The 23,848-nt window shown below is 37.6% G+C and overlaps 1 protein-coding gene across 3 annotated transcripts in view; it reads left to right on the plus strand.

The window, feature by feature from the left end:
• Positions 1–23,848, plus strand: part of DIAPH2 (diaphanous related formin 2) — a 981,259-nt gene that overhangs the window by 844,585 nt on the left and 112,826 nt on the right. Inside the window, exon 28 of one of the 3 annotated variants that reach the window (XM_055563963.1) lies at positions 1,731–2,046. The exons of the other annotated variants lie outside the window; for them this stretch is intronic. Within the exon in view, the coding sequence (XP_055419938.1) occupies positions 1,731–1,744 (14 nt within the window). The 3' untranslated portion in view covers positions 1,745–2,046. Of the gene's footprint in view, positions 1–1,730; positions 2,047–23,848 lie in introns of those variants that run through there. 3 annotated transcript variants of the gene reach the window in all.

Raw genomic sequence — 23,848 nt, forward strand, 5'->3', positions numbered from 1 at the left:
TACTTTAAGACCTAAGATATGCAGTTAGAAAAATCCTTCTAAACATGACCCAGGGACTCCGTTTGTCTAGGACATAGTTCTGGTGTTAGTCATAGTCCAAACTCATTCCTGTCCTGGCCTTAGGTCTAATCTTCCCAATTATACATTTATACTCTGGTTCTAAAGCCTAAGGAAGAGACAGAAAAATAAGACAACTAAAAGATAAATAGTGGATGTTTATAAACTTTAAAATAACTTTTAAATATATTTCACAGTCTTCAGGGGAATAAGCAGATAATTTGAATATATCCTTGTATCTGTCTGGTATTTTCATATACCATAATGCACCCCTTTGGAAAATTCTAGCAGAGACCATGTATTTTCTATGGAGATACACAATTAGATGCTTCATCTAAACCTGGAACAATGTGATTTGAGCTCATTTGCAGAGGGGCTGGAAAAGCTGAAAAATCAGTTTGACAACATTCCTGCTGGGATTGTCCTATTTGTGGTGGTATTTGGAGGCCATGCCACTTTAGTCAGATCACTGGGCTGAGGAAATGATGCCTACAGTAAAACTTGAGTTCACTGCTTATCAGGGAAAGTGTGGAGGCTCCCAGGCTGAAGGTTCATTAGCTCACTCTGTAAGAGCTGTCGGTCAGACCAAGCTGACAGGAGAATACATTAAAAAAAAAAAAAAAAAAAAAATAGAAGCAAAAATTTCCTGCTTAGGATTTTTCCTCATTGTATCCCTACTGCCATCACATTGTCCACACCAGGGAGTAGACTTTTATTTTTTAGGCCATTATAATGTTCCAAATGTCAACCTCTGACCACGGTCTCTCATGAGCATGGTTGCTGCTGTCCTCTTTGTAATCATCACCTAGAATGAATAGAGTAGAATGGTTCTCAAAGTATACAAGACTGTAAGGAGATAGGAACTTAGGTCATATCTATTAGGCCTAGTAGTTTATCACAGTGACAGAAATGGAGCAGGCACTCAGGTGTTGGTTGGTCTTAACTGAACACCCAGAACAAAAACTACTATGTGAATCTAGCATATACATGGTCTTTACCACCCCGTTCCCTATTCTTTTTGATCTGGCAAAATTTAGCAAAATTATTTTTGTGTTTCTTCTCTATTGTCAAGGTGTATTGTTTTCTATTTACCTATTTCTATCTTATTTAAGTTTGGTATATCTAGTGCTTGAGGATGAATAGAAGACTTCCAAGGACTTTTTAAAAATGAATTATTACTTGTAAAGAAAACCAAGAATATGCAGTTTGTTATTTAGGTTTTATGTGCACATTTTATTTAACACTAACACACTAGCTGATATTTATTAGCCATTTCAATGATTGGGAGATTTGATCACTATCAGCACAAAGGTAATATGTTGTGTATACCTGTTGTAACTTGAACAGACTGATGGGTGACACAGTTGACCTCATCAAATATGCAAGAAACCCCAGTAGGATTAGCCAAACACACAGTTCAACTAAGAAAATGACAAGTGTATGATGGCATGCAGGCTTTAATTATTAGCATCATCAATATAATGTGAATATATAATAAAATGCAAATTATATAGTTTTTGTTAAATTCTTATTTTAAGATTGGAGTCATATTTATAAATTTATGTTTTAATTCTAATATTTAGAATTAATTACTTCTTCCCGAAACAATGACCTTCTCAGAGTGGAGATTTAGGAAATCTATTCCATTAAACATAAGTTGATTTTATTTCCAGGTGGCATCCATTAAGACAAACATCATGAAAAGGCCATTGACCAAAATGTTGATTCCCTGGCTGACACCTGGAAGAAAAATAAACTTATGTTTAATGGAGTAGACTGGCTAAATCCCTGTTTTGAGAATAGTGCACATTCATGAATATGTATTCATTGCCGAATTCAATAGATTCTAATAGTGAAGGACATCTGTATCATAGAAAATAGCATCTATTCATTAACTTACTACTCTCCAAGGAAAGAAGCCAGAATACAGCTTAGGATGGAATACGGACAATAACCAGTTCCTTCCTTTATTGTGTAACACATTCATCATGAACTGCATAACAACCAATGAAATAAAAATGTGATTTGTATCCAATCTATATCTAATTTTTATCCTGAGCCAATATTATTAAAGTATTGTTCATCTTTTTGTCTTATTCAGTGTTGTGGGGACAGTATAACACTTATCTTTTTTTTTGCACATTACAAAGAATTTTTTGTTTATTTCTTTTCCACAATGGTAAGTCATCCTTGCACAACAAGGGTTAATTCCAGATAGGCTACACAAATGGCCTAAGAGCTGTTTTAAACAAGATGGAGTGATTGTACTGCATGACTTTTCAAGATAATCAAATGGCAAAGTAAACCATCCATTCTACCCAGTCCCCTTTTCTTCCTGTCAAGACACTGTGTTAGTAACCATCTTACTACACTATATCCTCACAACATTCCGAAATGTTAGGTTTTAGTTTCTCAAGTTTATAGGAGAAGGAATGGAAGATTAGAAAAGTTAAGTGGCTTGGCCAAGGTTACGGCTAGTGGACAAGTGAATCAGAATTTGAACATCAGTTTGTCTAATTCCAGAGCACACACTCTGCTATTTTCTTGCAACATTACCTTTCACTTGGGGGTTCATGCCAAAGATTTATGAGATTGTTGAGATTTTCTTTGGTCATACTCTTAGGAACACTTGTAGCAGAATTTTTAGTTCTGGCCTCAAATAATACTAGTAACACCACTACATTTTTAAAGAATTGAGTGGTTAATATGTGGAAATAGTCATTGGGATACTTTTAAGAGTTTTCAAATCATAGAGTTGAAAATTCATGATGTGCTCTAGGCATTATTGATCCTGAACCATCTTATGCAGGTAGATATAAATCCTTTTCTCAAAGTACTCTGGTGAAAAAGACTTCAGGCTTTTCCACAGCAATTACCTCACTGCTGAAAAGACTTCTGTTGTTAAGTTCAATGACAGAATGCCCAGTTCCAGTGAATTAAGCAAGTAAAATAATCATTCCTTTGAAAATTATTATCTGCAAAGGGTCCCTGGAAATTATCCATGGGAAATTCTTTGATTTTGCCATTTCTCTTTGTTGTTCAGTCACTCAGTCATGTCCAACTCTTTGTGACCCTATCAGCTGCAGCATAACAGGCTTCCATGTCCTTCACTATCTCCTGAAGTTTGCTCAGACTCATATCCATTCAGTCAGTGATGCCATCCAACCATTTCATCCTCTGTCATCCCCTTCTCCTCGGGCCCTCAATCCTTCCCAGCATCAGGGTCTTTTCCGGTGGGCCAGCTCTTTGCATCAGGCGGCAAAAGTATTGAAGCTTCAGGTTCAGCATCAGTCCTTCCAATGAATATTCAGGGTTGATTTCAATTAAGATTAACTGGTTTGACTTGTAAAAGAATGAAACGAGAACACTTTCTAACACCATACACAAAAATAAACTCAAAATGGATTAAAGATCTAAACATAAGACCAGAAACTATAAAACTCCTGAGGAGAACATAGGCAAAACACTCTCTGAAGTAAATCACAGCAGGATCCTCTATGACCCACCTCCCAGAATATTGGAAATAAAAGCAAAAATAAACAAATGGGACCTAATTAAAATTAAAAGCTTCTGCACAACAAAGGAATCGATAAGCAAGGTGAAAAGACAGCCTTCAGAACAGGAGAAAATAATAGCAAATGAAGCAACGGACAAACAACTAATCTCAAAAATATATAAGCAACTCCTGCAGCTCAATTCCAGAAAAATAAATGACCCAATCAAAAAATGGGCCAAAGACCTAAATAGACATTTCTCCAAAGAAGACATACAGATGGCTAACAAACACATGAAAAGATGCTCAACATCACTCATTATCAGAGAAATGCAAATCAAAACCACAGTGAGGTACCATTTCACCAGTCAGAATGGCTGTGATCCAAAAGTCTACAATCAATAAATGCTGGAGAGGTTGTGGAGAAAAGGAAAGCCTCTTACACTGTTGGTGGGAATGCAAACTAGTACAGCCACTATGGAGAACAGTGTGGAGATTCCTTACAAAACTGGAAATAGAACTGCCACATGACCCAGCAATCCCACTGCTGGGCATACACACTGAGGAAACCAGAAGGGAAAGAGACACGTGTACCCCAATGTTCATCGCAGCACTGTTTATAATAGCCAGGACATGGAAGCAACCTAGATGTCCATCAGCAGATGAATGGATAAGAAAGCTGTGGTACATATACACAATGGAGTATTACTCAGCCCTTAAAAAGAATACATATGAATCAGTTCTAATGAGGTGGATGAAACTGGAGCCTATTATACAGAGTGAAGTAAGCCAGAAAGAAAAATACCAATACAGTATACAAACACATATATATGGAATTTAGAAAGATGGTAATGATAACCCTGTATGCAAGACAGCAAAAGAGACACAGAGGTATAGAACAGTCTTTTGGATTCTATGGGAGAGGGAGAGGGTGGGATGATTTGGGAGAATGGCATTGAAACATGTATAGTATCATATATGAAATGAATCACCAGTCCAGGTTTGATGCATGATACAGGATGCTTCGGGCTGGTGCACTGGGATGACCCAGAGGGATGGTACAGGGAGGGACGTGGGAGGGGGGTTCAGGATGGGGAACACATGTACACCCGTGGCAGATTCATGTTGATGTATGGCAAAACCAATAGAATATTGTAAAGTAATTAGCCTCCAATTAAAATAAATAAATTTATATTAAAACAATAAATAAAATTTTTTTTAAAAAGAGGATTGACTGGTTTGAGCTCCTTGCAGTCCAAGGGATTCTCAAGTATATTCTCCAGTGCCACAGTTTGAAAACATCAGTTCTTTGGTGCTCAGCCTTCTTTATAGTCCAACTCTCACACCCATACATGACTGTTATAAAAACCATAGCTTTACAATATGGACCTCTATTGGCAAAGTGATGTCTCTGCTTTTTAATACACTGTCTAGGTTTGTCATAGCTTTTCTTCCAAGGAGCAAGCATCTTTAATTTGGTGGCTACAGTCATGATCTGCAGTGATTTTGGAGCCCAAGAAAATAAAATCTATTACTGTTTCTAATTTTTCCCCTTCTATTTGCCATAAAGTGATGAGACCAGATTCCATGATCTTAGTTTTTTGAATGTTGAGTTTTAAGGCAGCTTTTTTACTTTCCTCTTTCACTTTCAAGAGGATCTTTCATTCCTCTTCTCTTTCTGCCATTAGAGTGATATCATCTGCATATTTGAGTGTTTTGATATTTCTCCCGGCAATCTTCATTCTAGCTTGTGAGTCATCCAGCCCAGCATTTCTCATGATGTACTTGCATATAAGTTAATTAAGCAGGGTGGCAATATACAGCCTTGATGTATTCTTTTCCCAGTTTGGAAACAGTCCGTTGTTCCATGTCCAGTTCTGTTGCTTCTTGTCCTGCATACAGATATCTCAAGAGCCAGATAAGCTGGTGTGGTATTCCCATCTCTTTAAGAATTTTCCATAGTCTGTTGTGATCCACACAGTCAAAGCTTTAGCATAGTCAGTAAAGCAGAAGTAGATGTGTTTTTTGGAATTCCCTTGCTTTTTCTGTGGTTCACTGAATGTTGATAATTTGATCTCTGGTTCCTCTGCCTTTTTAAAATCCACCTTGTACATGTGAAAGTTTTTGGTTTATATATTGTTGAAGCCTAGCTTGAAGGATTTTTAGCATTACCTTGCTAGCATATGAAATGAGCTCAGTTGTATGGTAGTTTGAAGATTCTTTGGCATTGCCCTTCTTTGAGGTTGGAATGAAAAGTAACTTTTTCCAGTCTTGTGGCTACTGCTGAGTTTTCCAAATTTGCTGGCATATTGAGTACAGCACTTTAGCAGCAGCATCTTTTAGGATTTGAAATAGCTCAGCTGCAATTCCATCACCTCCACTAGCTTTGTTCATAGTAATGATTCCTAAGGCCCACTTGACTTCACACTCCAGGATGTCTGGCTCTAGGTGAGTAATCAAGCCATCATGGTAATCTAGATCATTAACACCTTTTTTGTATAGTTCTTCTTTGTATTCTTGCCACCTCTTCTGAATATCCTCTGCTTCTGTTAGGTCCTTGCCATTTCTGTCCTATATTGTGCCCGTCTTTGCATGAAATATTTCCCTTAATATCTCATTTCTTGAAGAAATCTCTAGTCTTTCCCATTCTATTGTTTTCCTTTATTTCTTTGCATTGTTCACTTAAGATGGCTTTCTTATCTCTCCTTGCTATTCTCTGGAACTCTGCATTCAGTTGGGCATATCTTTCCCTTTCTCCATTGCCTTTCACTTCTCTTCCTTTCTCAGCTATTTGTAAGGCCTCCTCAGATAGCCATTTTGCCTTTTTGCATTTCTTTTTCTGGGGGATGGTTTTGGTCACTGCCTCCTGTACAATGTTCTGAACCTCTGTCCATAGTTCTTCAGACAGTCTATCAGATCTAGTCCCTTGAATCTATTTCTCACTTCCACTGTATAATCATAAGGGGTTTGATTTAGGTCATACCTGAATGACCTAGTGGTTTTCCCAACTTTCTTTAATTTAAGCCTGAATTTTGCAATATGGAGCTGATGATCTGAGCCACAGTCAGCTCTTGGACTTGTTTTTGCTGACTGTATAGAGCTTCTCCATCTTTGGCTGCAAAAAATATAATCAATATGATTTAGGTATTGACAATGTGGTGATGTCCACATCTAGAGTCACCTCTTGTGTTGTTGGAAGAGGTTGTTTGCTATGACCATTGTGTTCTCTTGGAAAAACTGTTATCCTTTGCCCTGCTTCATTTTGTACTCCAAGGCCAAACTTGCCTGTTACTCCAGGTATCTCTTGACTTCCTATTTTTGCGTTTCAATCCCCTATGATGAAAACGACATCTTTTTTTGGTGTTATTTCTAGAAGGTCTTTCAGGTCTTCATAGAGCCGTACAACATCAGCTTCTTCAGCATTAGTGATTGGGGTGTAGACTTGTATTACCATGATTATGAATGGTTTGCCTTGGAAACAAGCTGAGATGGATCAGTCACTTTTGAGATTGTACCCAAGTACTGCATTTCAGACTCTTTTGTCTCCATTTCTCTAGGAAAGAAAGCTTAGGGTGAACATTTAACTGACTAGGCTTTGGTGGGTCACAAAGAAATTTTTATTTTGCATTTGGATTCCATTTATGGTTTAAATCACAGAGCTCTACCTTAAATGTAAATGAATGGATTGAGAATTGACATAAGTTTTAAGTTTGTCAGAGTTATTTTCAGATAGCGTTCCTCTTGAGTTTATGTGTTCCATCCCATATCCTATTCTGTATTGTAACTTCTTATTGGTCCATTTAAAGAGACGGTGAACAATTGGAGGGCAAGAATTGTGTCTTCTAGGTGGCACAGTGGTAAAGACCCTGCCTAGAATGCAGAAGACGTGGGTTTGATCCTGCGTCAGGAAGATCCCCTGGAGAAAGAAATGGTAACCCACTCCAGTATTCTTGCCTGGAAAATCCCATGGAGAGAGGAGCCTGATCGGCTACAGTCCATGGGGTGACAAAGAATCGGACACAGCTGAGCAACTGAGCACACACACCTCACAGTAACTCTAGTAGTTAGCATAGTGCTCAACGCACAAATGATCAGTAATTATCCACTGGTTGAATTTCTCCAACTGATACTGCTTAAATAAGACTTTCTCTTACTTTTCCACAAATGCATCCTGCTGGTTCATGTTTCTCTCTTGGTTTCTATTATTTCCCTCACTTCGAATTATCTTTCCCTCTTTTCTTTTTTTTTAAATTAATTAATTTATTTTAATTGGAAGCTAATTACTTTACAGTATGATAGTGGTTTTTGCCATACATCAACAAGAATCAGCCACAGGCGCATATCTTTCCCTCTTTTCTCTATTTAATCCAACTAGTTCTTCCTGGTACAATTAGTTAATACATGAGTCCTGTTCCGATTGTTCTAGCTATCACAGGTGTCTACCTCACACCCCTGTTCATTTAACTCCCAAGGACTGTCCCACATGTTTTAACCCTTTATTGTATTATTAGCCAGTCTTTAATATTTGTATCTTTGTTTCTCCAACCATTATGAAAAGTGGACATGTTTTACACTGTTTTCTCCCCCTTTGTTGTTGTAGTCACCAAGTCATGTCTGATGCTTTTGCGACCCCATGGACTGTAGCCCACCGGGCTTCTCTGTCCATGGGATTCTCCAGGAAAGAATACTGGATTAGGTTGCCATTCCCTTCTCCAGGGCATCTTCCCCACCCAGGGATTGAACCTCAGTCTCCTGCATTGGCAGGTGGGTTCTTTACCACTGAGCCACCTGGGAAGTCTTATATCGGGCGTGCATGTGCTGGAAAGATCGTCAGTGACTATTTATTTGTTAAATAATCCAATATGTTATGACTATTCCATTAGAAAGCAAGATACTCTGAAAGGGCTGGTAATTATGTTATCTTACCTTCAATTTAAAAAAAAATAAATAAAAGCCACCTTTAGAGCACAGATCATTCTTGTCTTTTACTTGCTGAAGTACAATTTTTATTTTCTCCATCTTTAGTAAACTGACATGGTGCCCTTAGCAGTTGGAAACATTCTCAACACATGTAAAACCTCTTCCTGTGGAGATTCTTAAGAACAGGGTAGATGTTTATAGTCCTGGAATAAACTAGATGCCCTCCAGTATTGTGCAGCCCAATGACTCTTAGAAATTCCACTGTAAGGAAACCTTGCTTTATTACAAATGAGAAATTTGATTTGTGAAATGAAGTCTCATGCCCACCCAACAACTCCCTGATTCTCCTTGCCAGAACCCCACCCCTCTACTTTCAGTTTAATCTAGTTCTTTTAATTAAATATGAAATCATTAAAGTTCACAGAGTATAAACCCAGCAGATTTGATTTAATGATAAAAATCTGTGGTTTGTCATCTTTTCAAAGCATAATCCTGGCTTCAATCTTATCTGACAGGTAGTCAGCCTATCAGGTCTGAGGATGAAGTATCTCATCTTTTCAGGGACCTGACTTGATATTTTTCTTTGGAGACATAATTTACAATTGTGCTCTAGAAAATGAGCAGGGTTAAAGAAGGAGAAAAGACCCCGTTTTGCTTTGGCACAATTAATTCGTTTAGTATGCAATCATGGGTGACTAGACCTACGATGTGCCTAGATATATTTCAAATGGGGGAGGGGGAATCCTCCAAACATAGCCTATTTGATTAATGTAAATTATTCTTTACTCACTGAATATGTAAAGTATGTAAATTTAGTCCTGCTGTCAAAAGGTAGCTCTGTGCCATTAGCTTCTATAGCAGACAAGGCCTACTGCATATCCTGTACTACATTTTCAGAGAGGTATGCTAATGACAGCTTGAGCAATTGCCTTAATGAGCCAGAAAGATGTTCTTTTTTATTCGTGTTTAGCTACTTAGAGTCATCTGAAATAGAGATCAACTGTAGATATTAAAGAGTGAAAAAAGGCATGGGTTATCTTATTAATGTGTTTCTCCAAGCATATTAAGAATAAACCATCAATTGGTTATTTTCCAAGAAAATGGATTATTGTCAAAGCTATATAGGTAGATGATATGAATTCTTGAAAGTTTTAGATTCTAATTACTGTGCTATCGGAGTAAATACAGTTGTCAAGCTATATCTCTCAGTAATTTAGGGAAAATTTGTAGGACTTCCTGAATTGATCACAAAATAGCATTAGTATTTCAAAGTGAACAACATGACCCATTTAAAACAATAAAGCATTGTACATGAGTCATCAGGAAGACATTAGAAATCCACCTACGTGCACCATATTACATGTAAAATTGAGTTCAGTTGCAGCTTTACTTTGTGTTGCTAGAACCCAGTATACCAATACTTAAGAGAAATTTCCTGTCATGTAAGTCTTTCATTCTGTGTAAAATGTCCATATTTTCTCCTGATTTCAGTTTATTTGGAGATGAGTCACAACACATTAACATAAAGATTGAGAAAGTCGTGTTCAGATTTTGGTTTAAGTCATGAACTGTATACCCAGAATTTACTATGGTGTTTGGTTTGGTTAAAATGTAGCTGTACTTACCACACAGAGTCAAGAGGAGTATTGGTTTAACACATTAGTATTGTGAATGTATAAGTTTACACATCAGCCACTCTCCTGAGCCAAAGATTTACATAAACTGGCAAAATTCAGCTTGGGCTTGTGATAGAAATGAAATAGCTAGGGTGTAAGCACTCTGAGCTAGAGTTCCTCTCTGTCACCATTGTGTACAGCCTATGCCTGCATCTTGCCTAATCTTAATTAAGTTATATGTCTCCTGGGTCTGAGGATTAAAATTTTGAAATTCAACCAGTATTTAAGAGCTTAAAAAGTGCTTTTGTACAGAACTTGTACTGTGAGATATGACTTCAAAAAAACCTGGGCTATAGAATTAATTTATTTTAGTTGAATGAGTAGTACTTTTGAAAACATATATCCTCTTCAGATTAAATAATCCATTGTTTTAGAAAGAAAAAGTTAATGCAAACGAGTCATCTCTATAGTGTTCAGAAGGTAAATTAAATAATTACAAATTACATTTCAACTTCAACTATCATATGAGATTATATTTTCCTGTGAATGTCTTATTGAAGTCTCGCAATGATTTCTGTGTGTGTGTTTGACCACTGAAGTAAAGTGTAGGGACTATTATAGAGTTTAGATTTAATGCCTAGTTAATGGATACTTTTCCAATTACAGATCTTCATGAAATTTCTAATGAAAAAAATACTAAAAACTCCTTATCTCAGCTACATAAAAAATGACCAAAAACTCAGCTCTCCAGGCATAAGTCAGTGATAAGCGGAAGAGTGACTCTTCTAGTTAGTTGCCTATTTGTGGAATTTTCCAAAATTATCATGCATCATAACTTTCTTATAAGGAGAAATCATTCCATGAGAAATCATCTTTTAGTTTTATCACGATTGTGTAACTAGCCCCAAAGAATCATGACATGCATACACTTACAGCATTCGATTTGTAATGCCTGTTGCTAGTACAGTCAGAAATTCTATTCCACAGTTGTACATTTCATGGAGATGGTAATTATCAAATTTTATTATTTTTCAAAATCCCAAAGAAAATGTGACATCCTACTATGTCTCTGAATCTCTGATTATGTAAATTCATTTTGTGAATCGATAACATATTATTTGGTTTCTCTGTAGCTCTGTTTTCAAGCTGATGATGCTAAAATTTATGTTAATTCACACCTACATGTATAGGTGTACTTGAAATCACCTAATTTGAAATTTCAATTCATAGAGATAGCTCTAAGAAATGTAATTATGTAAAGGATAGTTTGAATGAAATATTGAATAAATAAGTGGAAACATAGTTAATTTTTCAATACATCCCCAAATAGTAAACTTGGAATGTGGTGCTTTTCTACTTTAATTTTTATCCTATACATTTTATGGGTAAGAAGCAAGCTTGTTCCCTATACTAGGCAAGTCAGATGAAATGCCAGTTCCATTAATTCAGAGAAAGTAGGCTCATTTGATGATTTAATGCTGGTTAAAAATAAGATAAGGGAATTCTTGCTTCTTTCCTACATTTTTAAATTTTTTCCCCCAGTTTATTTCTTGGTTTGTTAAATCTTCAGTTAGGTTGTGATAAAAATGTCATGGGACCTCAATGTTCTTTAACAAACGTGATTTTTTTTTTAATTCCATTCCTGGTAGTCACTTTTTAAATATCAAACTTTTTCTGTAAAAGGAGAAAGAAGAAGAGCTTTGACTGATGTTGACTTGAAGTATTTCAGCAGTTGGTTGTATCTGAAGTAGGCAATGCACCTTGTTTTTCCCCTTCAAAATCAGTAATACTGCTTATTTTCTTTGGAAACAGGAAAGAGTGAACCACATCCGATAGTTCTCTTACCTGTGGTAGATCTGTAATTCCTCAGTTGTTCCTCTCAGCCTCCACCCTCCTTGGGGGCTATTTCTTCCCAATCACTTTGTAGTCATCAGGGAATTACACCAGGCAGAACATCACAGTCATGAAAGCATGTCTTACCTTTCTACTGGAAAGTCGTTGCTTCCGCAGACAACTGAAACTTGACCTACACCTGTGCCCCCAGGAAAAGAAAGGTCAGGGAGTCACTTTTCTTTCTGGGAAGCTTCAGAGATGGGGCTAAGGAGAGAAGGGAGAGCCTTGGTATCTGCTTCAGAACTGTGCCCAGCTGCTAAACTTTGATCAGTTCTCTCCGTGGCATGTCATCAACATTCAGTGTATACCTCATATATGAAAGCCAAATACTCGCCATTGTGAGGTTTCTTTAAAATTGCGTCCTTCATTTGTTTCTTTTGCATGTTCTATTTCCTCAACTAACTTTGTGAGCCCTGGGCAGGTTAGTTAACCTCTCAAATACTAGCCGTTGTGAGGTTTCTTTAAAATTGTGCCCTTCATTTGTTTCTTTTGCATGTTCTATTTCCTCAACTAACTTTGTGAGCCCTGGGCAGGTTAGTTAACCTCACTGGGCCTCAAAGGCCTCCTCTATAAAATGAGTGGTTTAGAATAGATGATCTTTATGATCCCTTACATTGCGAACATTCTATGTAGTGAAACCTCAAGACTGTAAACTATATGAGCAGGAGCCATTTTTTTTTAATCATTTTTTATCTCCCCACAGGGCCTAATGTAATTTTGAGTTCACTACCTAATCTCCTGCCATATGAAGTAGAGAATAGATTTGAAAGACACCTCTAATAAGTACTAAACTAGTTTAGAAATTACACATTCCATTTTATCTGAAAGTCAGGGTATTTATTATGTGTAGATGTCATATGAACTTGCATGTTTTAAAAGAAAAAAAATTGTGGTGAATGAATCATTGGGACAGAATGGTGTAATCTCATTTAGAGGAATAATACTTCAATAATTGGCTCTGAAAGGGTTATGAATTGAATTGCACCTCCCAAAAAGGATACATTGATGTATCTACCTGACCCCCTCAGTGCCTGTAAACATGACCTTATTTGAAAATAGGGTCTTTGTAGATGTAATAAAGTTGAGATATGGTTGTACTGAATTAGTGTGAGCCCCAAATCCAATGACTATTGTCCTTATAAGAAGGCCACGTGGAGACACAGGGACACAGAGATCCCCAGGGAGAATGCCATGTGATGATGGAAGAAGAGAGTGGAGGGAGGCAGTTACAAGCTAAGGGATGGCATCTAGCAGAAGCTAGGAGAGAGTTCTCAAATGTATTCTCCCTCAGAGCCCCCAGAAAGAACCAACCTGGCCAGTGCCTTATTTCATACTTCTACCCTCCAGAGCCAGGAGAGAAAACACATCTGTTGTTTTAAGCCACTCAGTTGGTGGCAATTCATTGCAACAGCCCTAGGAAACTAACACAGAAGGTTTGGATGCTAGTCTAAGAAGAGTCCCCAAGAGAGATGGGTCCAGAATGGACTGGTCATAGATGGCAACCATTGTAGGGCATCCACCTTAGCCTAGGATGCCATTATAAATCTAGATAAAAACTGAATATTAAGATCTTTGGGGGAGTGACTCAGAACTACATAGAAGATCAGGAACTATCCTATCTTCTAAAAACTCTAATCAGCATGAACTAGTATCCTATTTGTTATCGCTATTACTGGTCACTTGAAAGCCACTTTTCACCCAGGATTTCATACCCACAAGCCTATGGGTAAGAAGCAGAAAGACTATGCTTAGAGTTCTCATCTATTTATTGATACACCTTTTTTTCTTCTTTATGCAGGTTTTCTTAGTCCATTTTTAGTTAACCATTTATACAGTTAGATACTAAAGATCTTTGAGCTCAAAAATAATTTTTCAAAGAAAGAACAATGAATAAATCAATTTTAAGCTATTTACTTGCCCATTTGGAATAACCTTTCCTACTCACTACCTATGAAAACCTCATCCATGATTCCATGCTGTGTAGCTCAGATCTCATCTGAAGGCATGATCCACCACTTCGTTTTGAAATAGACTGCTTTCCACAATTACATAATTTATGCTTTCTATGTAATTCCCTTGGCACTTAGCAAATAGTATCCTTTGTTATAGTTTTTTTTTTTTAATATCTGTGTGACTTATCTTCTCAATTAGATTGTTTCTAGAGGATATGAATTATAATTCATACTCTTGTATCCCTATCCTACACCTGCAGTACACAAAGAGCAGTTGTATGCGTGTTATAAAATAGGTTGTGATAAGTATTTTTCAATTATAGTGGACTAATTATGACAGAATCAACAACTTAATTCTGCAATTAACTTATTGTAAGCATAGCCTTACACAGCTCATCATTGTTTGACTAAATCAAGACAATCTGTCTTCTAAGACTCTGGCACAGATTTCTGGTTAAACAGTGGTTGGCACAATTAATTCTCTTGCCTGTTATTTTCAAGTTATGTTATTGCTTTGAACTCATTTTTAAAAGCAATATTTATAATACAATCATTGGCCAATGAAAAGAATTGCTTCTAGTTTCAGAAAAGAAACTAAAGCCCTGCAGTCTACTAGAAATTATAGACCTCCTCACCAAAGTGATGGATTTATGATCACATAGAGCATTAGGAAAGCTAGTTATAGTTTGCTTAAACCAGTTTCTCTCTTTATGGCATCCTCAATCTTTTTAAACAGCTAGGATATAATAACATTTTAAAAATTAAAGTATTTCTCATAACCAGGAACTTGATATGAAATGAACAACGTTAAGCACAAAACAATTGAAGCTTCAAACAGTGGCGCCAGCAAGAATTTTAAACAGCCCAAATGAGTAAGGATGCAACATTGTCATGTTTCTTCAGATGTAGTAATAATCAGGCTCAGAGGTTAGCAGGAAGAGATTTTATAGCAATAATGGCTCCCAGTACCATTTTTCTCTTATGACTGTGACTCACAAAGGTGAAGCTTTTATTTGAAGATTTGATACAATGCAGCTGCCGACAGCAGGGGTTAGAATTTGCCCAAAATGCTGGACCCTCCCAAACATCCATGAGGCGGAGGAGGGGGGGGAGATGGAGAAGAGAGAGACTGACTGGGAGAAACTGAGAGAGAGAGAAAAGGAGCAGGGGAGGGGACAAGGGGGAAAAAAAAGAAGATTTGCATTACCAATGACAAATCAAAGCTGAAAGTTTGCCTGGCCTGTTGTCATTCATTGCCATTCATATTTAGAAAGCAGACTGTTGTGATAATTGATTTGATGGTCCAGCTTGAGTGGAAGCACTTCTGGGCATAACAGGCCTCAGAGATGCCAAAAAAGAAGAAAAGGTGGGAATGAAATAATGCACTACTTTCTCCTCAGAGGCATGTGGCCCAGTTTTAAGAACAGAAAAACATGCTTTGGGGTGGGGAGACTAGAATGGGGCAGAAACCTAAAGAACTTAGTAATAAATACAAAAAGTGACCATATAGCTCCAGTCAGATAAAAATAGGCATTCAAACTGAGACAGTGAGAGGACATATTTTACTGACAGGTGAATAATAGGGGAGCATGGTGGAAATAATCTGATTTTTAACAGACTCTGTCCTTGGGAGTACCTTTTTTTGCTGTTCTTTTGTATGGAGACAAAAGTGATTCCTTTTGTAAAAATCCTTTTAATTTTTTAAGCTTTTCATACTAGATTAATAGTTCAGAAGGAGAAAAAGAAAACAATAATTGAGACTGAAAAGCTATATATATATATGCTTGGATTATCTAAATGTCATTCAATTTATTTCCATGAAGCAAAAGGTAATAATGAAGCTTGTCCTTAGATTTGTGTGTGGAGGGTGGTATGCAGCCCCTGCTTCCTGCTGATATGAATAAGTTAGGAGACTAAAGTGCCAGTTGAAGGGGGGACTAGAAAGAGAGCGAGAGAGATTTTTTTTTAAGTATTGAATTCACTGCCTGACCTCTTAATCACAACTGCCAATTGGATTGTGTGCCCTGTCATCAATTTAAGGACCTAAACAAAACCAGATAAGAAACACGGCTGTCAAAACAGAAATTTTAATCAGAACCTGTTTGTCTTTTGAGAGAAATGTTATTTATGTTCAAAAGTAGCTCACTCTGTTACTGTGTTCCCATTTCACTCTTTTCTGCCCTCCCTCCCTTCTACCTTTCTTTTTCCTTTCCCTCTTCTTCTCAGACTTCCCTATTATCAATACCTGCCTTTATTCAAACCTACAGAGAAAACTTGTCATCTGACCTCATTGAATCAGACTAACCCTGTTTCATACATATGCATCTATTATGGAAATATCAATACAATCATTTCACATCACAATTTCTGTTCTCCTGGTAAGTTTCTCAATTACAGTGAGACAGTGAGCATTATGAGTTTTAGAAAAGGGAAAACAATCTCAAATGTATGACTTGTTTTAAAAAGACTCATATGATATTAATATAGAGAAAGCTATGTCAATTAATGGGTGGCAGAATTTCTCAAAGTATGTTAAAAAAAAAAAAAAGCAGTGGCATGAGAGTAACCTGGGGAGCTTGTTAAAATTTAGATTCTCAGACCCCACCCCAGATATACTGAATCTCAGTGTATGGTACCCAGGAATCACATCTTAACAAGTGCTCCAGGTCATTTTTTGTATGCTGCTGCTGCTGCTAAGTCGCTTCAGTCGTGTCCGACTCTGTGCGACCCCATAGATGGCAGCCCACCTGGCTCTCCCGTCCCTGGGATTCTCCAGGCAAGAACACTAGAGTGGGTTGCCATTTCCTTCTCCAATGCATGAAACTGAAAAGTGGAAGTGAAGTCGCGCAGTCGTGTCCGACTCTTCGCGACCCCATGGACTGCATGCAGCCTACCAGGCTCCTCCGTCCATGGGATTTTCCAAGCAAGAGTACTGGAGTGGGGTGCCATTGCCTTCTCCGTTTTGTATACTATTGAAGTTTAAACGCAAGAGACATGATGATTAAAGAGCAGTGTTTAATCAGATAAACTGGATTCTAATCCATTTTTCACCATTGTGTGAACCTTCGTAAATTCCCTGGGCTCTCTTAAACCCAGTTTTCTCACCCTATTTGTTTACCTAATAGGATTGTTCTGAGGATCAAATATGATTACTACAAAACAACATGGTAGCTGGTGATTATAAAACCAATATATAGTCCATATTATTTATATTGTTTATCTTTTATCATTTAGATTCTTTTCCTATGAGTTGTTCATTTTGCTTCCATTTAAGGTAAATATTAGGTTCTACTTCAATATTATATTAACCTCTACAGTGTCTAGCATATTGTAACAGATGCTAGAACACATGTAACTCCTTTTCTTTCCATTCCATTTAGTAGGAGGGCAACTAAAATTTGGTTAGGTCAATTAACCTATTCAAACTATTTTCAAACTTTAGTTTTTATATTTTATAATTCTTTGCAAGTGTTAAACATTGTTCATCATCAGAGTCTATACCATAAATGTTGTAGCAAAGCAGTTGTAACAGTGTTTTGCAAGTTTTACTTATATAGAGGTCTAGATTAGGCTCCAGATCTGCATTCAGATCACAAGTTTAGTATTCATTTATTTTTCATGGAAGTTTGGCAGTTTACTAAAATTTTGTCATTTGGGAAAAATAGCAAAGGTAACCATTTTCAACCCTGTGTCTACTTCAGATCTAATCTATTATCTTCAATTAGTATTTAAGCTCATTCACTGTGGTATGGCTGACTTCATGTTGCTTGATTATGATATTTATCCACAAACAAAATGATTCTTTTGCTGTAGATTAAAATCAATGAACCAACCAAAGAAACAAAAAAAAGCACATAAATCATCCTGAAATAGTCAGGATCGGTTCGCTTTTAGGCTATAGGATCCTCCTGTAACTAGTATCTTCCTTTTTTAATCACTCAAGTTGTTATGTGGGAAAGAGCAGCAAGTTTCAGGGGACATCTAAGGGTCTAAGGGACTCTGTGGCCCCTTGATCCCACTTGACCAGTTGCTGTGTTCCACATCACTATTCTGCCATAATCACTGATTTTAATGCTCTCCAATTATACTCATTCATGGATTTTGTTCAGTGTAGAAGGCATTTTTCATAACCAAAGTATCATGTTTTTTAAATAAATGACATGAGATTCACATTATGTCCTAAATGGAAGAATAAACTTCTCTTTTATTTTTAGAGTTCGTTTGTCTGACCAAGTTTCTTTTTTCTCTATTTTTTTTTTATTTTTATTTTATATTGGCATATTGTTGATTAACAATATTGTGTTAGTTTCAACTATACAGAAATGTGATTCATTTATACATGTATATATATCTATTCTTTTTTTAAATTCTTTTCCTATTTAGGTTATTACAATACCTTTTTCATGTGTCAAAGAGTTTGCAAGATTAATCATACCCATCAGTTCATGTTACCCAATAGGGAAATAAAACTATCTTAGATTAAAATAATGGCACATGCTTACTCTCGGTATAGAATATCCTTATTAATATTAACTGTATGTAGGCAACTAGTTATATACATTATTCATTATGAACGTGTAATTAAAGAGCATTAAGGAACTGAATTTATTGAGTGAGGGGGTGAAAATGCCTGGTATGTGAATGTGATACCAAAGACCCAAGTGCAATTCAGTGTGACCAGCAGCACCATGCATCTCACACCCAAAGACAGTCAAATATTATTATGTCTAAACAGAGAGAGTCTTTATCTTCATAGCCTTGAATGAGGAGAAAAGATCATTGGATTTTTTTTCCCCATATCTAATACCAATACTTCCTAGCTCTGTATCTTTGTGTTGCTATTAAAAAAAAAAATTAGTGCAGACTTGGTAGCTTAGACAACAGTCATTTATTTCTCACTGTTCTGAGAGCTGAGCAGTCTAAGATCAAGGGGCCAAAGATCCTGTGTCTGGTACAGGTCACTTCCTGGCTTGTAGACAGCCAGCCTTCTTGCTGTGTTCACACATGACTGACAGAGAGACAGGGAGGGAGATCTCTCTCAAGTTTCTTCCTATAAGGACATTAATCTCTTTCCTGAGGGCTCCACCTTTATTACCTAATTACTTCCTAAAGCCCCCACCTCCAAAACCCATCCCACTGGGGATTAGGCTTCAAATACGAATTTATGGGTTGACACAAGCATACAGTTCACAACACCGCTACCTCAGACAAACCTCTTGCCCCCAGTGCCTCCATGTATAAGATGAGGATAAATCATATTTGCCCTACCCCAAAGCCTTGAAGTGAGAAGGAAATATGATAATGTATGTAGGAACCATGTGTAAACTGTTAAGTTCTCTATAAATGTAAGGTATTACTTCATGCCTTTTCAAATGGAAAATGTAGTTATCAACTTTTGACAGTGACTGCATTCTCATTTTCCAGGGAAGTCCAGAGAATTGATGAAATTAGAATTCTTCATTCATCTAATCCTTGTTGTGCCTTGCTGATTTTTGCATGAGGTGACTAAATTTCATTGATGCATTTTTATAGAGCTTTTGTTGAATTTAACTTGATCCAAAAGCTTTCAGCTTTATGGCTTTGAAGCTCCAATTCCCTGATCAATGTTTATGAAGCTTGAAATTTGGCATTTGGCATTGACTCGTGTAAATTTGAGTCAAAACTCAGTGTCCTTTAAACATCTCAGGGCAGATTTTCAGCATGGCCTCGTTTTTACTGATATCGTTATGTATTTGTAAGTACAAATTGCCACTTTTGTCCTCAAGAGAATACAGAGTGGTCATTGTACCTGCCATGAGGTAATTGAAGGTGCAAAAAACACTTCTACAAAAGGTCTTTGTAACACTCCCTTCCCCCAATACCCCTCCTTTCCCTTCCTCTGCATGTACAGACAGAGGAGGAGAAATAATGTTATTAACAGGCTCTGAATAGAGGTCAGCATTCCTTTCCAAGAAAAATAAACTGCATCTAATCTGTGCTTCTTTTCTTAAAAAAAGACATACATGAGATACTCTGAGTAATTTAAAACACAAAGTTGATGGAAATGGTGATGTCTTTGACAGTTATTTTGCTGGAATGTTACATACCTTTTGAGTGAGTGAGTCAGTGAAAGTCGCTCAGTCGTGTCCGACTCTTTTCAATCCCATGGACTATAACCCACCAGACTCCTCTGTCCATAGGATTCTCCAGGCAAGAAGACTGGAGTGGATTGCCATTTCCTTCTCCAGGGGATCTTCCTGACCCAGGGACTGAACCCAGGTCTCCTGCACTGCAGGCAGACTCTTTACCATTGGAGCCACCAGGAAAATCCTTTAGGTTAATCTAATAAGTAGTTTAGACTGTGGAAAAATAGCTTTTGAGATTAATGATGGAGCTTACACTACAACTCAAGTTTTAGTTGCCTAAAACTGTCCTCTGAGATAACTCAAGACCAAAAAAAGAGCATGTGGTTTGAATGTGTCTTTCTTTGCACCAGTGTTCTCTGGGTCCTTTTTGGACTTTGGAGCTAGAAAAAATGAGAGTGCTATAAAATATTAATCCTGGGACTTCCTGGTGGTTTAGTGGTTAACACTCTGCACTTTTAATGCAGAGGGCACAGGTTCAATCCCTGGTTGGAGAACTAAGATCCTACATGCCATGCAATCCAAAAAAAAAAGCAGCAGCAGCAGGAGCCAAACTCAACCCACAGCTTACCTAAACATTATATATGTTGTAACTGGCTTATCCAGGCCAGGGGGAAACTTCCTAGCACTTTTGTGGGGCATCACTTGTGGCCATTCTAAGCATTGCCTGGAAATGATTTGCAGAGCTTGAGTTTACAGTGCTCGTTATATGATTACCAAGTTTGTGCCTAGCCAGTGTCAGTAGCAGTTACTTTTTCTCCCCCTCAGAAACAAGAGACTGTTATTTAAATGAGCAGTTTCCTTTATGTAGGTGGGTAATACAATTTAATGCAGGTTGATCTACACGTTTCCCCTTGAATGACTAATGACAAAAGACCATCTGGAATTCCCCCTCCACTCCTGCACTGTTAAAGCAAAAAAGCATTTGTGTGGTACCTAGGTAACTGTCAGGGTCCCTGCAGGCTGTTTGAGACCTAATATAAAACCAAATACTCTTCATAGGCCACCAATCTAAAGGATAAGAGATGGGAATTCCCACAATTAAGTTTTATTCATGAAGTTGATGAAAAATGAGATCTTAGAAGGTGACTAAAAATATATTCAAGATGATGAAACGGGAAGAAAAATAAAGGTGATAAAAGTCTTTGAAAGCATGTTTTCAAAGGAATGCTGTCACGTATTAAATATACAGTTTGAACTCTTTCATGTCCTGGTGGTAAATGCATGTCAGAGTCAAGATGACTGTTCTGTTTCGTTTTATCCCTTCCCTTACACAGTAATATCCATAGTGATGACCAGTCCTGGAGAGTGTCATTCTGTTTTGTGATGGAATCATTGCCTAATCGGTAGTCAAAATGGAAGAGAATTACAGCTCATTGCATATTGTCAAACCATAGAAAAAACAACAAAGATACCCAAATGAAACAAGCTCTGGTCTTTTCAAAAGCAAAGGAGTGCAAGAAAAGCATTGAATTTGAGGGGCAGAAACTATCCTGGAAGGTTATTGCTAGAATTCAGATACTAAAGACAGTAATAGAATTGAACCTTTACAAAGATTAAGAGTAGCAAATTGGATTTTAATTACTACCATTTCAAGTCTTAAATTCATGCAAATTTTAAAAAGAAAAGAGAGCATAACCCTGTTTTAGTTTACAATCTTCACAGGAGGTAATACCATGAATAAAAATAGTTCTCTTACCCACCCTCTTGCAAGCTGGTACATTCCATGGATATTGCATAGTTCCAGTTCCATTGTTCCCTGTGACTCTGAATTAGGAGAAGCTTTTAACTGATAGTTTTCTCTTAGCGAGAAAATAATTCTCACAGTTTTATATTTCCTAAATGAAATTTTAAAAACAATACTGTTTTCCAATGAAAAAATTCCAAAATAAAGAGAAAAATACAATTCTGAGTTGGAGTTTCTTTCAGTGCTCAATCAGGTTGGGCCCCTTGAAGGTTTGTTGGACAGAAAAACAATGCCCTAATAAATATTGACCCAACCGAATTCATTCAAATCATCCTGGGAATATTGTTAGATCTGTGGGCAGAAAAGAAGCCCGAGTTTGATTAGTTCAAGGTGATTTGAGGAAGGGAGGGAGGTGAGCTGAGCATTATTGCTCTGAGTGCAGAATGAAAGTCAAATTTTAGGATTTGGCCAGGACCCAATAAGATACTATCAATGAGAAGAAACTGGGATATATGCTAATACTCCTTCAGAAAATAGAATAGAATTGGCCCTCTGCCTCTGTCCTGCCCCTCCCCCATGGCAAGTTTTTGAGCTCCTCTCTACTAACCTCCTCTTCCTTTCTCTGGCTCAACCACTTTATAACTCTTAGTACAATCCCTACCACATTCTCTCTGTGCTTTATCTTTTGCTTTCTTGCACTTGTTTAATAGTATGTCAAGGGCTTTTTTCAATTGCAGGGAACAGAGCCATGGCAGAGTGTTAAGGAAACCTGGGGAAAAAATAACACTGGTTGCCCAGCCATACCTCATGAAAACTACAATGTCCCAATCACAACAGAGGCTCCGGTGGGCTGACAGCCGCTCTGGGATAACACACTGACCTCTCTGCTGGGAGTCTTTCTTCCACTTGTGCTTCCTAACTTGTCCACTCTCATGATTCGCTGTTGTGGTGACCTGACTTCCATTTGTGTTTTCTCTCTCATTCTTCTTTGAACTCACTAACAATGAAGGTACTCTATTCTCCTTTTACATCAAAAGAAGTGAAAGTGTTAGTCACTCAGTTGGGTCTGACTCTTTGTGATTCCATGAACTGTAGCCTGCCAGGCTCCTCTGTCCATGGGATTCTCCAGGCAAGAATAGTGGAGTGGGTTGCCATGCCCTTCATCAGGAATCAAACCACGGTCTCCCTCATTGCAGGCAGATTCTTTGCCATCTGAGCCATCAAGGGATCTGCTTATGTATGGCTTCTATCACCACATCGCCTTTGCTTAATATCTCTCTTAGCTTCTGCTGCTGCCTACCATGTGTATCCCTTTCTGCATATGTCTCATTAAATTCCCCCCCCAAAAGGTTTGGTTGGTTTGGTTCAGAGCAGAGATCCCTGCTGGAAAGAGCTCTCCTGATAGATCATGGATATTTTTCTTTGATACTTAATCTAATCTACTGTGATTTGGATCATATGATATCAAGCACTGAGGCCTATATATAAGGTGACTCTTTAGAAGAGCACTCTAAGTTATCTCAGTAGAGGGCAGTGCAACGTAGAAGCATCATGCCCAGAGTATATCGAGCGATCGCATCAAGGTACTTGAGGTACTAGATGTTTACTCGTATATCATTGAACGTAAGATGATATCAAGAGTAAGATATAAATGACCTTATGTACCATTAAGAAGGCAAGAAATCCTGCTAATTAAACCACAGCACACCGTTGGTTATTAGATGTACCACATCTCAGAGATGAGGGCAGCAGAGGATAAGATGGTTTGATAGTGTCTTTGACTCAATGGACGTGAATTTGCGCAAACTCCAGGAGATAGTGAAGGAGAGGGGAGCCTGGCATGCTGCAGTCCACGGGGTCACCAAGAGTCGGATATGACTTAGCGACTGAACAACAACATCTCAGAGATGTTATGGGAAAAAAATGTACATTTTAGAAATGGTGAAGCATGGTGTCTGTCTTATATCTGAGATTGTCATGGGATCAAAGTGGGTCAAGGAGCCCCCAGAGAATCCCTGAGGATTGACCCATAGAGTGAGGTACATGCTAAAGGCTAGGGGTAAGGTCACAAATCTGGGAGACCAGAAGGTAGTGTCTGGAGAATACCT

This window comes from Bubalus kerabau, chromosome X (genome assembly GCF_029407905.1).
Source record: "Bubalus kerabau isolate K-KA32 ecotype Philippines breed swamp buffalo chromosome X, PCC_UOA_SB_1v2, whole genome shotgun sequence".
Lineage (NCBI taxonomy): Eukaryota > Metazoa > Chordata > Mammalia > Artiodactyla > Bovidae > Bubalus > Bubalus kerabau.